The sequence below is a fragment of the Gastrolobium bilobum genome, unplaced genomic scaffold (assembly GCF_033153095.1).
Source record: "Gastrolobium bilobum isolate Gb01-03AN ecotype WA unplaced genomic scaffold, APGP_CSIRO_Gbil_v1 utg12574, whole genome shotgun sequence".
In the NCBI taxonomy this organism is placed as follows: domain Eukaryota; kingdom Viridiplantae; phylum Streptophyta; class Magnoliopsida; order Fabales; family Fabaceae; genus Gastrolobium; species Gastrolobium bilobum.
The window spans coordinates 102,855-117,764 of NW_026898098.1; the positions used below are offsets into that span (position 1 = coordinate 102,855).

The 14,910-nt window shown below is 32.9% G+C and overlaps 2 protein-coding genes across 3 annotated transcripts; both read right to left on the reverse strand.

Annotated features, from left to right (window-relative positions):
- Positions 1–7,765: 7,765 nt before the first annotated feature.
- LOC133312864 (uncharacterized) lies at positions 7,766–9,773 on the reverse strand. 2 transcript variants are annotated; one of them, XM_061514137.1, is made up of 2 exons: positions 9,645–9,773; positions 7,766–8,337 (listed from the first exon to the last, which is right to left on the reverse strand). In XM_061514137.1, exon 2 carries the CDS (start codon positions 8,300–8,302, stop codon positions 8,018–8,020), a length of 285 nt encoding a protein of 94 aa, XP_061370121.1. In that variant the 5' UTR covers positions 8,303–8,337; positions 9,645–9,773; the 3' UTR covers positions 7,766–8,017. The 2 variants fall into 2 exon arrangements, with proteins under 2 accessions (XP_061370121.1, XP_061370123.1); XM_061514139.1 differs by lacking the exon at positions 9,645–9,773 and adding an exon at positions 9,465–9,571.
- Positions 9,774–10,700: 927 nt separating this feature from the next.
- On the reverse strand, positions 10,701–12,466 carry LOC133312845 (uncharacterized). The gene is made up of 2 exons (XM_061514122.1): positions 12,016–12,466; positions 10,701–11,380 (listed from the first exon to the last, which is right to left on the reverse strand). Exons 1-2 carry the CDS (start codon positions 12,464–12,466, stop codon positions 10,701–10,703), a joined length of 1,131 nt encoding a protein of 376 aa, XP_061370106.1.
- Between the last annotated feature and the right edge of the window lie 2,444 nt (positions 12,467–14,910).

Consider the following 14,910-nt stretch of genomic DNA (forward strand, 5'->3'; position numbering starts at 1 on the left):
AATATTTTGTAATGAATGCTGAAATCTTTTCCCACTTAACAAATAAAAATTCAAATTTGCAAAGTTTTTAAAAGTGAAAAAAAATTAAAGTGGTATGTAGTATGAATGAGGATATTGGGGGAGAAAGCAACAGTCAGCAACTTGCCAAAGAATAATTTTTCTTTAGTATAGATCTAGAAGATATGTCATTTCTTATTTTTTATTTAAATTTCGAATTTAAATTATTTTTTAATCAACTATACATTATATATAATTTTAAGTATTTTGTTGTTTAATCTATAATTCCTTTAGTTTGACTTTGTAATTAGCTAATTTGTTTTATAAGGCTTTTGATTTGAATTCTGGGTTTTGAGTCACCAGCCACTATTTATACACAAAATAATTTTATTTTTTTACTAATTAAGCTCAATAGTGGGATATTAATAGGGTTAATAATTACTCGTGCAAAAATTTTTTTTAGGTATAATAATAAATATCATTAATAGACTTAATCAATTTCAATGCATCAAGAAGTGGTAGAATTAAAAATTTGAATTAAAATTTCGAATTTAGAAACTTAAATAGGAAACATCTTAGAGTGATTTCATTGTTATTATAGTTTTTCTTGAATGTAGCAAAATTAATAGACTCAATTTTCAAGGCAGAAAGTAGTATAATTTTATATTTGTAATAAATAATGACCTATTTTCCTTTAGTTTGACTTTGTAATTAGCTAATTTATTTTATGAGGCTTTTGTTTTGAATTCTGGGTTTTGCTTCTTCCCTTGGGTTTACACTTTATGGGTTTTTTTGGAACTCAGCGTATCCTCTTTGTAACCGCACTGACCAAAACATAATTGTAATCCCTACATTATTGGTTGAAAATTTCAAACATTGGTTATGGTTCATTAAAATTTTATAAATGCAATTATGTCTAATGGTCGGTTTCAGTCAACGGATACATAATGGCTAAGCAAAAATTATTCACATATTCAACCATTGCCAACGATGCATGCATTATAATAAACACAATTCCATAATTAGTACATTATTGGTAGGATGAATTAAAAAGAAAACTTTGCCTTTCTAAATCAACAAACCACCTCATCAAAGGGTGCAGCTCCTTTTTTTCTTTTTTCCCCTCAATGTAATTATAATCGCACAAACTAATGATATAGACTATAGAGGCGTTATAATTCAAAGAAACTAATCAAAAATTGACGACATGCTCCCTTGGGAAAGAAGAATGTTTGAAGACTTGACATCTCTATGTATAACAGGCTTCAAAGCTTCCATGTAGATAATAGGCAGTGGACGGGTAACCATTCGGAAGATAACACATGCTGGGAGTTAATCTTTGTGAAACTATTTAGTCAAAGTAAAAAGCAGAGATTAGTTTACCCAGTAAAAATCAATGATTATGTTCCCAGATGAGCCAGAATTAGTAGAAGATGGTGGCAAATGACCCTAGCAAATGTAAAGTTGAGTCAGAAATTTCAATATAAATTGCATAGGAAACAAAAAACTTGTAAGTTCTACTATTTAACTGTCTCACTTTTATGTATAAGAAAATACAAAAGACAAAGCTTCCAAAGATGAGTGCTGAATATATCTCTCCCAAATGATCATAAACAATTGTAGGGTTGAATATCCCAAACCTGAAAAATGCATACAAAAAGTATGTGTCATCTCTCACTGAAAAAGTAAAAGCGGTAAAACATCTTGCTTTGCAGGAAAAGCTTGTAAAGCAGGAAAGTTTCACACAATTTTCTTACAGAACACATAGTAACATGTGCATTAGACATATATAACAACCTGGGATCATACCAAGTTTCATTCCTGGTAAACCTCAAAACTGCATCTTCAGATCTCCCTTGTTGATTTTTTTATTGGTGGGTGGGGGTTAAATAAAAACTGCTGATCTTTGTGTGCAAAATCTCCACTCAATCAGTTTACTTATTAGTCACATTTTCAAACATAATACATAATATCCAAAATGAAATGAAATGAAATCTTGATTTCATCAGCAATAGTGAAATGATATCTTCATTATTTTATTCCAAAGATCTAACAGAAGAGACTGGGCGAGAGAGACACACAATAAAAAAGTGAAACACAACAAAAATGGAAGAAAATATAATCAATCAAGCCTCTAGAGTATCTGGTGAAATAAAAAGACATAGTAAGGGAAAGCAAAGAAAGAATAATCTCATTGTACCAATACTACATATTATTTAGAATTTTAACTAAAAAAAGGAAATTAATTAACAAAATGATAAGCCAGAGTACCGAGTATCCAATGAGCCATTTTATTATCTAGATAATGCTGAAAGAGATTACTTTAAGAAGATAATAATGATTCTAGCCGGAAACCCTCACCACCAAAGGGCAAGATAAGTAATCAGCGTGACTAAATATGCAGCGACACCATTAGCCTGTAGAAAGCAAAAGCGAATTAGAAGCATAAAGAGATGTTGTGTTGCAGTTGAGGAGAGGAGATAGAGGTGATATGCCAATTAATTATAAAAAATAACCTTGTAAACAGGTCGGTTGCCAGTAGGAGAAATAGGACCCTCGACCCTTTGACAATTAATTACTTTTTACATTATCCAGTACCAGAACCCGAAGATCTGAAGAGGAAGAATGGCGACGGGGAAAAGGACCAGAGGGAGAGGGAAGAGAGGGAGTTCAACGATGTCGTCGGACTTGGGGGTTCATCTCTCATGCAATATATCTTCTATTGGGGGTTCAACCCTACAAAAAAGACGCCATAAAAAAATTTGTCATCAGTAACCACACAAAAAGAATTTCACAAACCCTATTGAATTGATGCAACCAAGGAGAGCAAGAAAGCGTGAGAAGAAGAAACCTTGAAATGCTTGTGGAGACGCGAATGAGAAGCTTCGAGATCCAGGATTTCAGAGTGAGAGCTATCGATCCGGCGCTTAAGATCGTCAACACCTGAAAAGGCAAGGATCTTGAGGAACAGGAGAAAGAAGAAGATGTGAAAGAAGAAGAAGAACGACTAAAAAAAATGAAAAAGCGTGTAGGTTTTGTTAAACGTTTAACAATTCCAACGGAGAAAGTAGGTGAACATTAATTGAGGTGTCAGTTTTTAAATTTTAAAAATAAAATGAGCTGTGTGTTAATTTTTAGAATTTGAAAATAAGATGAGCTGTGTCCCAATAAAAATGAGAACAGATCTGCACCATTGATTTTGGACAGCAAATCGTGGCCATCAATTTTGAGTCCAGATTATAATTTCTTTTTGAATTTTTTTATTCCCTGAATTACCCAAAAAGGAAACTTTTCTAATTGTGGAGTGTGAAAACAAACACGTGTCAGAAGGAGAAGCAGCCACGTGTCAGAAGTTGCCAAAGAATGGCTTTGTCTTAGAATATAAGATGGAACATATATGGTTGTATTGTAAACTCAATATACAAAAACTATATACCTCATTGGTTTAATTGGCATTGGCAAGACCAATATCGATAGGTTTCTATTCAATTTTGTTTATAGTTTTCTGGTTACCGAATAAATTAAAAAACAAATGAGACATGTTGGGAGACCCAACGCCACAAGCATGAGTACACAAAATTCTGAGCATGCACATTGGTGTTGGCAATTATAGGAATTCATACTTCAAAGCGAACAATGTAGCTATCTTAATTGTCTGAATTAGCTTGGCACTCCCCTTTTTCCGTTACTCATGCCACCAATTATAGGTAGCGTGCTTGACCAATTTAGTAGGCAATGGATCCCACTCTAAAGGAAAGGGAAAATCAACACAAACTTGCTTTTCAGTGAAATGAAATCTGAAATCAAATTCCACATGCCGTTATTGGTGACGAACTGACATCGACTTAACTCGCTATTTAGTTAAACAAAACTAACACTTAGGTCAACTTTATAGGTAATATTTTGAATATTTTATTTAGCTATTTTAGACACTTTGAAGTTATACACCAGTTTTGAAAGCTTGCACTATGGATGTTATATCTGTTTGTCCATGTGCACTCAAAAGGGTGGAATGAGTTGTATAAAAATTTTCAATTTAATAAATGTAAATTTAAAGATTATAATTTTAAGCAATTAAGAATAGTGCGATATTTTATTCAATTGAAAAAAAATTTGATTATAATGTTTCAACAAGTTATAACATATTTTACCCTTGTACAAGTATTACTCAAAACTACATTTAGATACAAGTCTCTAGCTATCACTAGATATCTTAATTATAATTTCTAAAGTACAAATTCTCAATTATCACTAAATAATTATATCCCTATAATTTACTTTGATAATAACTTAAATAAAAATAATATTATGAAAAAATAGTTTAAGGTTACGTCACACGCTTCTAATCAATAAACATATAGGTACCATATAAATCAAACCTAAGAGGAGTGCTCAATTAATCTTTTTAGGTTTGGTTGTTCAATTTTCTTGAATGTGACTTCGGAAGGAAAACTCAGAAGAATACGTTGCATAGACTTATAAAAAAAAAAAAAAAAAAAACTCACAGTGTGTTGAATGCTCTTAAGAAGAAATACTCAAAAAAAACTCATAGTTTTTATAAAAAAAAATCTCAAAATCGATTACTTGGAAAATCTCAAAAAATTGTGCACTAAATCTGTTTTTGAAATTTATCACAACTTTTTGGATGAAAAGAGTCAAACCTTTGAATTTAACTTTTCAAAATTTAATAAAATAGCATTAAATATTTCAAATTAATTTTCAAAAATTTAATGAAAAATAAATAAAATTTTAATTCAAATACAATCAAACCTATCAAACCAAATACAATAAAAATCTTTTAAAAAAATTGTACTTGTAACGCTTGGCAATTTGCAAGAATCAACGACTGTACCCACACTAACACGAGACTTTTCAGCATGCTTTGTCCTCACTCGCACACTTTTCGAGAAAACTTCCCAGGAGGTCACCCATCCCATAATTGCTCCAAGTCAAGCACGCTTAACTATGGAGTTCTTCCATTCCGGGCTATCGAAAAGTAGATGCATCTTGTTATTATAGGTAGTACCAATTAATTCTTATAAGTTATTCTCAACTGTACCGTCCCATACCAGCACAGTCTTTGGAATCCCTCTCTTCGGGTGTTGATTCGATTCATTCATGTACCCCGTCCCTAGAAGCCTGCTAGGAGCCGCTCCTTATTTGTGCCCTTTCGCACCATGCCCTTTCGCACCGGCGATCACTCCCCGCCCTCGTCAGCGCCTGGGATGTTACATGCTCACCAGCTTCCGCCTGGTTTGTCCTCGAACCACACCGTACTGGAAGAGAGGCACTTGTAATGCCTGACAACTTGCAAGGATCAACGACTGTCCCTACACACTAACACGAGACTTTTCAGCGTGCTTTATCCTCACTCGAACACTTCCCGGGAAAACTTCCCAGAAGGTCACCCATCCCAGAATTGCTCCAAGTCAAGCACGCTTAACAATGGAGTTCTTCCGTTCCAGGTTACCGAAAAGTAGATGTATCTTGTTAGTATATGTAGTACCAATTAATTCTTATAAGTTATTCTCAACTGTACCGTCCCATACCAGCACAGTCTCTGGAATTCCTCTCTTTCGGGTGTTGATTCGATTTATTCATGTACCCCGTTCCTAGAAGCCTGCTAGGAGTCGCTCCTTGTTTGTGTCATTTTGCACCGACGATCACTCTCTGCCTTCGTCAGCGCCCGTGATGTTACAGTACTACAACAGAGTAAGTATCTTGTGAGGTTTTATTAAATTAATTTTTCCTTTTTCAATTAAAAATCATATCTTTAGAACGAGATTTAATCTCATACTTAAAGGCACGAGAATATTTTGTGATCTTACTTAAAAAATATTAAAATATTATTATCAGGTTACGTGTATTTCTAATCTAATTTTGTTTATTAAAAAGGTTTGATCGATTGAATGAAAATGGGATAGGATATTGTGACACATAAATAATGTTACGCACAATGTTACGACCACATCTTAACCATTGATTTCCGACAATCAACGGTTATCATTTTTCAAATCAAACTCATTAATTAATTATTAATTCGCAATAAATGATAACCGTTGATTGACGGAAATAAACGGTTAAGATATTAATTATTAATTCGCAATATATGATAACCGTTTATTAATTATTTATTCGCAATAATTATAAAAAGCGATTAGTATTTATCAAGAAAATGACCACTCCATCAACTAGAGATCACAATTGCATAAAACTGAAAATGATTTAAAATATCTTTTTTTTCTTTTGGTAAACAATTTAAAATATCTTTTAATCAAGGTAAATTTAACACTAGAACGAAAATCAATCTCATACTTTAAAGGTGTGATAATATTTTGTGATCTTACAACAACAACAAAAAATAATATATTATTTTAAGGTTACGTGTATTTCCAATCTTTTTTTTTGTTTATTAAAATGGTTTGTTGGAATAGAAATGAAAATCAAATTAGATAATAGGTAATATATCTTGAAATAATTATTATAAAAAATGGGTTATAATTTATTAAAAAAAATGCCCGCTCCATCAAGTAGAGATCATAATTTCCTCGAAATCGGATGAGCTTTCAATCAAATTCATCATAAATAATTACCATACTCGTGCCTTAACTGCTCGATTCCATTGCCTTTCCCTTCACTGCTACTGCAATCACACCTGCCACTAGTATCATAATTGTCACCACCAATATGATTTAGTCAATATTGACGATGCGACTAATATTACTACGATGTGAACACCTACCCACACCATTGTTAAAAAGGATGATCTTACAATTAAACAAATTATTTTTCTCAATCTATTCATGCAAGATTTGTTGTAATTCATACAATAGAAAAATATTTCTGCAGTTAATGCAGATAAGTCTGAATTTACTTCCAAAACGACGTCGTTTTGGAATTAAGAGATTAAAAATTTATAATTATAAAGACTATAATAATCCTGAAATAAATTAAAATTATAAAAACACCATAATTTTCGTCCCAAAACGACATCGTATTGGACTTACTGCAGAAAAAGCGAACCTATTCATACAACAACAAATAATTGTGTCCAACCCATTTAGGATTTTAGTAATTATGATATGATCCTTATTAAACAAAATATTTTTATCAATCTATTCATGCATGATATGTTGTATTTATTCGTAATAAATACAGCGGTAAATATGACCATATTAAAGATGAGTTAACCAAGTGTAACCGCAAGCCCAATCATAAGATAATTCCCTCTCCTATACCTTTTCTTTCTCATATTCTTGCTCTGAGAACATCTTGGGGTGCTTAGCCAAGGATTTATACCACAACGAGCAAGTTGCAAATGGGAGTTTTTATCTCCTGACTAGTTTAAAATTTTATTTCGGGTAAGGCACTATAAATATCAAAATCACATTCACGTCTTCCAAACTTTTAGTTTAGCTCTTACTTTCTTGACGTAATTCAGAATAATGCTTTGTGAAAAATTGTTTGCTATGTTAAAAAAATACGGTTAAAATACAAATATTCTTCTCAGCTTTTCCCTTTTGGCAATAGGACTTATGTATTATATACTTAAAGCATCGTGATCACACCACCACAAATAACTGAGTTAAAGTAATAGATCAAATAGTATCACTCATAGCGAGAATTATTCAGGTTATTCTTAATCGGCTATACAGAATACTAGACAGTTTCAGAAAAGGTCCCTACACCGTGTCAGACATAAGACAAACATAAGGAATATGATGTTTGGAAGTGATTGGAACCAGCCAAAAACATTAGGTAAGCTCAAACTTCATTTAGTTACTACGATGCTAAAAAACTTAAATATCCGCTACAAGTACATAATCACCAATATTAACATAATAATGTATCTAAGAAATTGCTTTCTACGAGTATTGTACACTTTAGCTCACAAATACTGAGATAAACAGTATGTATACATATCACACTATAGCCGAAAACTATATTTCGATTTCATTTCACCTATACTCTGGAGGAAATAAAAGAAGAAAAAGAATTCTTCATAATTATATTTGAAATATCAAAGAATTTTCAGTTTACCCTTGGCCATAGAATCCTTAACATGTTCCATATGGCATGAAGCTTTCTGCGCTCCAGTCAACCCAGAACAGGAGCCACTGGCCCCCAGAGTGACAGCAAAGTAAAGATAAACAGTACAGAGGATAGCTAGGAGAACAAGAGCAGATAAGAGGAAGCGATGCCTCTGGACGAGTGTTGACCAACTTCCCAGTTCATCCTTCGTAAACTGCCTCCTGAAAGATGGAGACTTCATAGCAGGAGAAGACAGAATGGAGTCAAGAACCATGGCTTCTACGACAACCTTCTTCCGTCCGCCTGAAGCTGTACATCATGTCAATTGTCAAACACCAGTAAAGTTGTGATTCTATGAAAATGTTATGTAAGGCCTGAAATTATGACTTATCAAGTTTGCATTGCAATCCGACCTTTCTCTCCCTCTTTCTACACAATCATGCACAGATAACAGCACATATTTTTGGCTTCACAGAAAATACAATAACGAGTTTCAATATCAATTAGCAGTTACATTTTTTAAGGGTAAATAAACATCAGTTACTTGGTGACTAGGAGAAGCAAAAAAACTCATGAGATCAAGCCCAGATATTAGTTCAGAATCTTTTGTTGGGATATTTAAGTGTGATGTCTCACATTGGTTGGTAATGGACTATGAACTGAATATAAGTGAAACTGAATATAAGTGAATTGATTGGTAATAGGCTAAGTGAACTGAATATAAGTAGATGAACTCATGAACCCAATACTTTAAGGTTTTGGGTTGTGAGCTCTTCCTGGACCCACTTGACATCTTTGAGGAAATTTAGAATTTCTATGAAATGACTTGGTATTCCCTCAAATAAAACAGTCTGTCACACCTAATCCTTCATAAGGAATAACTAAATGCCATACGCAAACAGAGGACCTCAGAAAATCAAGCCATAAATGCGCATTCAGAGATGACAATTACAAAACCCTCAACAACATTCTAATCACCAAACAACCTCTCCAAAACAACATACATTCAAGATCTCACTATTCATACTACAAGAGCTTTAAGTGAACCAAAACGCAATAAAAAAAGAGAACGACTCATCATTAAAACAGCAAAACTACAAAAGACAACCAGAAAAGGACCTTTTACTCATATATCAGCTAGTAATGTTAATGTATTAACTAATAAGAAACGAGGATCTACAAAATAGGAAAATCGAGAATTTCAGTTTCTGTATGACTCAGAGTTTTTCCTTTCCTGAAAATATTCTGTAACTGTAAGAAGCACATAATTCACAAATCGTCACTAATCACCAGCTAAGTATTCACAGAATAGGATTTTTCAATTGCAAGAATATGATAATCGAAAACAATATCACACAATCTGTTCTTGTTACAAGGTCGAATGGATCCAATCTTAGAAAGAAAGAAAAAACCAGAGTGAATTGACATTAATATACCTAGAGAGGATGCGAATCTGATTGTGTTTGTTTTGGATTTGACTCCAATGCATTATAATTAATTATATTACGCAATCTCAATAATACATTGAAGAATTTAAAAATTGTGAGTAGACAAGAGGAAAAGAGGCTCAGATCTAACATATAGAAGAAAGAGAGAGACATAGTACATATACATACCCTTCGAAGATAAAGAAAACAATGGCTTCGTTTGCGTGTCGATTGCAGCAAAATATGGAAAACAGAATGTGACTGAGAGGAACACACGCCAACAGCATTCGTTATAAAGGTTCGGCCAATACGCGTACACATCTCACTCCCCTCTTATCATATTAATTCCTTTTTTGCTTTTCTAATTTTTTATAACTTTTCCTTTTTAATATTCTTTATTATAATTGAGTGAAATATCTACAAAAATATGAAGTCATCTTAATATGATAAAGATACACACAGGTCCAACTCGCTTAATTAAATGACCCGCGACGGACAATTTATAATGAACGCAGCGAAACAGTCCTCTCTTCGGCCCATTATAATTATGTGTTCTAATTTTATTTTATTTGTATTTTGTTACATATGATTAGTCTAGCGTTTCTATTGTTATCTTTCAATCGGATTATTAAAATAAAACAAAAACAAATGATTGGAAAATAAAAATATGAATTGTATGCAAAATTATTAGTTAAACATATGACAGAAGTAAATAGATTAATTTAAGTGTGTCAAAATAAACTGTTAAAACTTGTATATAGAATAATTTTACCAATTCTCCACCAAGCGAGCACTTAGAAACCAATTTACAAATAAAATAAAAGAAGGGACAAAAATTGGCCATAGGTAGAAATTTTGGCATATGAATCCAATTTGATTACCTAACTATTAGACAATTAAACAAATACCCTTTATCAGTAAAGACGCACCACAAGCCCTTCCTAATGAAAAAATACCAGCAAGCATCCACCCTGTTTTATAGAATATAATCATTTAACATAGCAGGCATCAAACTTTAATCTCGTTTCCAAAACAATATTAACTTAATAACAATGAATATATCATTGTTTCTTGCTTGCAACAGCTGAAGTCATTGTTAATCCAATTGGAAAGAATCTTGTACAACTTTGAATTGATATTTTATCTATACATCACAAGCAAATAAATATATATATCTATGGAAGCTCAAATATTTCAGACGAATCACAAATCTGACATGAGAACCTTTCCGTTAAAAGCCACTTATCAAAAAGTTCCCTTTAAGCTTGAGTTGAACCTTCTAACTTTCATTGTTTGTTGTTTGTAGATTACCACAAAGCAAGGAAGCAGAGCTTTGGGATTTAGTACAAAGAGTTCCTCAATATCTGCATCTGATTGACCACTTTTTTTTTGAGCCAATGAATCAAATCCTGAATCAACCTTTTCTTGAAATTCTTCAAGAGGACTGTAAATTCTCCCAGCTATTACTCTGCACACTATAACAGACTTTCTTAGAAATGGTCTCTCATTGGAAGGCCTAATGGAATCAAAGGCTTTACCACTTGTGGAAGTGGTGTAGACCCCTAATGCACCTTGGAATTCCTCGTTGGTAGAGAAGCCATGTCTCAGGATTTGACATATACCACAGTAGTCTAAAGTGCAAAGGCTATAAGAACTATTTGTTCCAAGAGGGCACGCAACAGTTGTGCCATGGAACCTTAAAAGCTCATTTCCATCAGCTAGGCAACGCGGGTGCTTCTTCTGTAGCTTGTCAGCCTTAATCTTAACCATTTCTCTATATTCCTCAAAGCAAGCAAGGGTTTTTGTCATGCTCTGGACTTTTAAGATACAACCAATCTGCCCCAACATGTTTTCAGGATTAACCGAGCTTGTTCCACATATTGTTTCTATAATCTGCCTAGATGATTCTTCTTGAAGCTCAATGACTGCAAAATAGTACATGTTGATGAACTAGGTTCTTAATAGTATTTATTTCAGCACATACAAAAAGTGCTTTCATTCGTTTTTGTTCCCTTCTAAAAGTAGATGAAAGCCATTTAGCTTTGGTTTACACATACCATATGGACAGTAATTAGCTGCAAAACTATTTCAAATACAATCAGAAGTGGTGTGATATCAAGTGTATAGGCTAAATGCTTTACAGCCAGTCACCAAAGTTAGTTGGCTGAAGGTTTTGAATCATTGTTCAGGACATGAAAATCAGAAGCTCGCATTGCAAAATCTAAAAATACAATACACAAAAAAAAAAAAAAATTAAATAAGCCAAAACTCAACAGAAATTTTCTAAAATTGATTTTGTAAAACTTCAAATCAAGATGAAGAAAAATTTTAATCAGAGCTCTATTCATCAAAAAAGCAAGAAAACATGCACAGAATGCAATCTCCAAAGAAGAGGAAGTCCAGTCAACATATGTTAATTGCAATAAATCCCCTAAGAACTCTCCTTGATATGACAACATTTACATAACGCTATATTCAATGAATAAAGATGAACACTTCTAGCACGGAAGCACCTTAAACTCAGACATATCAATTCAACTAGGAAACTACAAATCATTACCTGAATGCTCAGAATCCATCTGATCCAACATCCTTGTGTTAGAGCACACATATGGTTCATTGTAATCGACAGGATTGATTGTCCTAGAAGGTGTAGCTGACCGTCTTCTTCTTCTATGAGGACCTTCCGAACCTTCACTGCCGCTATTGCTTTGAGGACAAGGACAACATCGGAAAATTTTAATTTCACTGTTTGGGCTATCAAGAACAATATCATGGATTATGGGATTGGTGATGTCAATGCCCCCTTTGGGTTTTGGATTGAAACTTAGTTGTTTTTCTGAGTTCCTCTTGGTTCCTTGGATGAAACCTTTGATATTTGAACGCTCAAGCTTACCAAACTTTGTTATCTGATTACTTTTTTGGTGCCTACTTGCATTTGGATCATGAACTTCTTTTGAGTTTGGTTTGCACTGAAGTGTCCTCTTGAGAGATGGCCAAACTTCAAGCATTCTGTGTGTCTCTTTTCCCTATTCTCTGAATTGTTCACCCTTCTAAAGGCTTTGAGAGAAGAAATATATAGAATATTTCCACGTGCCATTACAATTGCAAAGGAAAGTATACAATCAAGGAATCTAATTTTATTCAATTACCTAGTTGCTTCATATGCAGTTGTTTTTCCTTTTTAGACAGTTCATATGGAGAAATTCCACGTGTGACAAGATGCATGTTATACATAGAGTCCATTTGAGTTGCCATAAACATTATAATTTTAAGCCATTTAATTACTTAAGAATCTCAATCTGCAATTTCTGATTCAAGTAATATCCAATAAATTCTTTACCATTTAAAGTTAAACATTAGCTTCTGACCTTTGAACAATCAGCCCATGAAGAAACAAGGACCATTATCATCCGATTGTTTCAATTAAAATAATCTTCATTGACATTGAAATTGAATTGATCAACAAGGAAATGTAGGGGGGGGTGACATCATTATATAATAAATAACCAAATTAACAACTTCATATGGTGCTTTCACAACTAATAAATATATTAACAAATTTATCCCAAAAGTCAGTAGTCTATACATGGGCCTTCAAGCAAACTGTTTGAATTCTTCAGACCGGCCTTGCCTTCTTTAAATGATTATTTGTACAACAATGATTAGGACTTCTTCATGTGGTTGTAAAGGAAGAGTTTAATTTTATTCTTTTGAGTCATTAAAAATTATAAATTTATATAGCAACCACAACCATTGGTGATGTCCGCATTTTCAATATTCTCTCTAGGTTCAACAGCACTCAATGATTTCTAGCTCTGAAAATCCAATGTCTTATGATTACAAATATGGTTGATTACTAAATCACTCCCATAGCCGTAACCAATCCAAAAAGGGCACCTCTTAGTATCCACTATTCACCCCTCTGATTTTGCTATTTATCCAAATTCATACCAAATCCCTTTGACTTTCTGAATTTAATATTCCATCTCCTAAATAATAAACTCAGTACTACTGCTATAAATAAATAAATAAGAGTACACATCTCACTCTTTTATTATTATTGAGTGAATATATATATATATATATATAAACAAGTTCAGGTTATTTAACGAAGTTATCTAAAATAATAATTTTAATGTCTTAGTGAAGAAAAAAATAAAGATACAGACAGGTCCAACTAGTTTAGTGAAAGGGCTTAACTGCATGATCCGCGATGGACTATCTATGATGAGCCCAGTGACACACTCCCATCTTTGGCCCATTCTCATCCTTACAAATTGTACTAGTTCAAAGTAGGCTACACATTTTCCCCTAAAATGAAATTATACATACATCCATAAATTTGTATTGTTGGATTAAATTTAAAATGAACTCTAAAGGTTTTTTTTTTGACACTTTTATTCTTTATTAAATAAAAAATAACTACTTTGTCCTTGTTCCAAAACTATACCTTAATATGTCCCTTGATTACAAGAGAGACTTAATCGATTAAGTGTCAAAAAAAAAAATTAATCGATTACATATTATTTTTAATTGATTAAATATGGATGACCTCAATCTGCTTTCGACAATACCGTCAAACTCACAGATCAGAGTCTGTCTATTTCACACTCTTCTTCTTAAACCCATTTTATCTCTTATATCTATATATATATCCCTTAATATTCCTTTGTTTTAAATCTCAAAATTGTTCCCATAGCAGTTCTCGCAGTTGCACCTAGCAATGAAGACGTGCTCCGATGCAAGGTCGTGGCTCTGATCAAAGATAACCCCATCAACTATACATTATCCGCCATTCAATCTTCTCGGACGCCTCCTGATGATTTTCATTTCTTTAAGGTTCATGAATATCATTTTTTTTTTCTGGCTGAAAAATTAAGATGGTGTATTTTTTTTTGTTAATTGAAGTTTAGATTATCCCTATTTAGGAGAGACCATCAATCTTACTGAAGATTTATAGTAGGATTACATATCCCTTACCATAGGTTGCCCTAGAATTGAACCCCTGGCTTTGCAGAACAATTTGCCACTTCTGTTTCAAGTACATGTGTGAGTATTATTATTCCAAGGATTTTCCTTGTTTTTAGGTGAATTCTAGAATTATCTACCTTATTACCATGCTTCATGCTGGGTCAATCTAATTTGAAGAAACAAGTTGTGGAACTATTTCTGGTTGCAAGAAAGGTTGATTTTTTGGATACCCGATGGAAAAGGCAAGAAGCATTTTAGGAACTGAGAAATAAGGATTTAATAAGGCAAGACTTAGAACCCTTTGTTTGGCCTTCTAAACAAAAGTAACTTTTATCTTTTCCTTATTTTACAAGTGTTTTTTGTAAAAGTTAAAATGATTTATATTTTTATAAAAATATTTAGCTTTTGAAAAAATATTTGACTTTTGACTTCTACTTTTTTTAGAAGTTAAAATTTTTAACTTCTGAAAAAAAGTAAGTTT

Bases quoted from the DNA above. Each gene is read 5' to 3' on its own strand.
- LOC133312845 (XM_061514122.1), bottom strand. From the start codon at position 12,466: ATGCTTGAAGTTTGGCCATCTCTCAAGAGGACACTTCAGTGCAAACCA. The intron at 11,381-12,015 runs GTAATGATTTGT...ACTATTTTGCAG, and splicing joins GATGGATTCTGAGCATTCAG to TCATTGAGCTTCAAGAAGAA.
- LOC133312864 (XM_061514137.1), bottom strand. From the start codon at position 8,302: ATGGTTCTTGACTCCATTCTGTCTTCTCCTGCTATGAAGTCTCCATCT.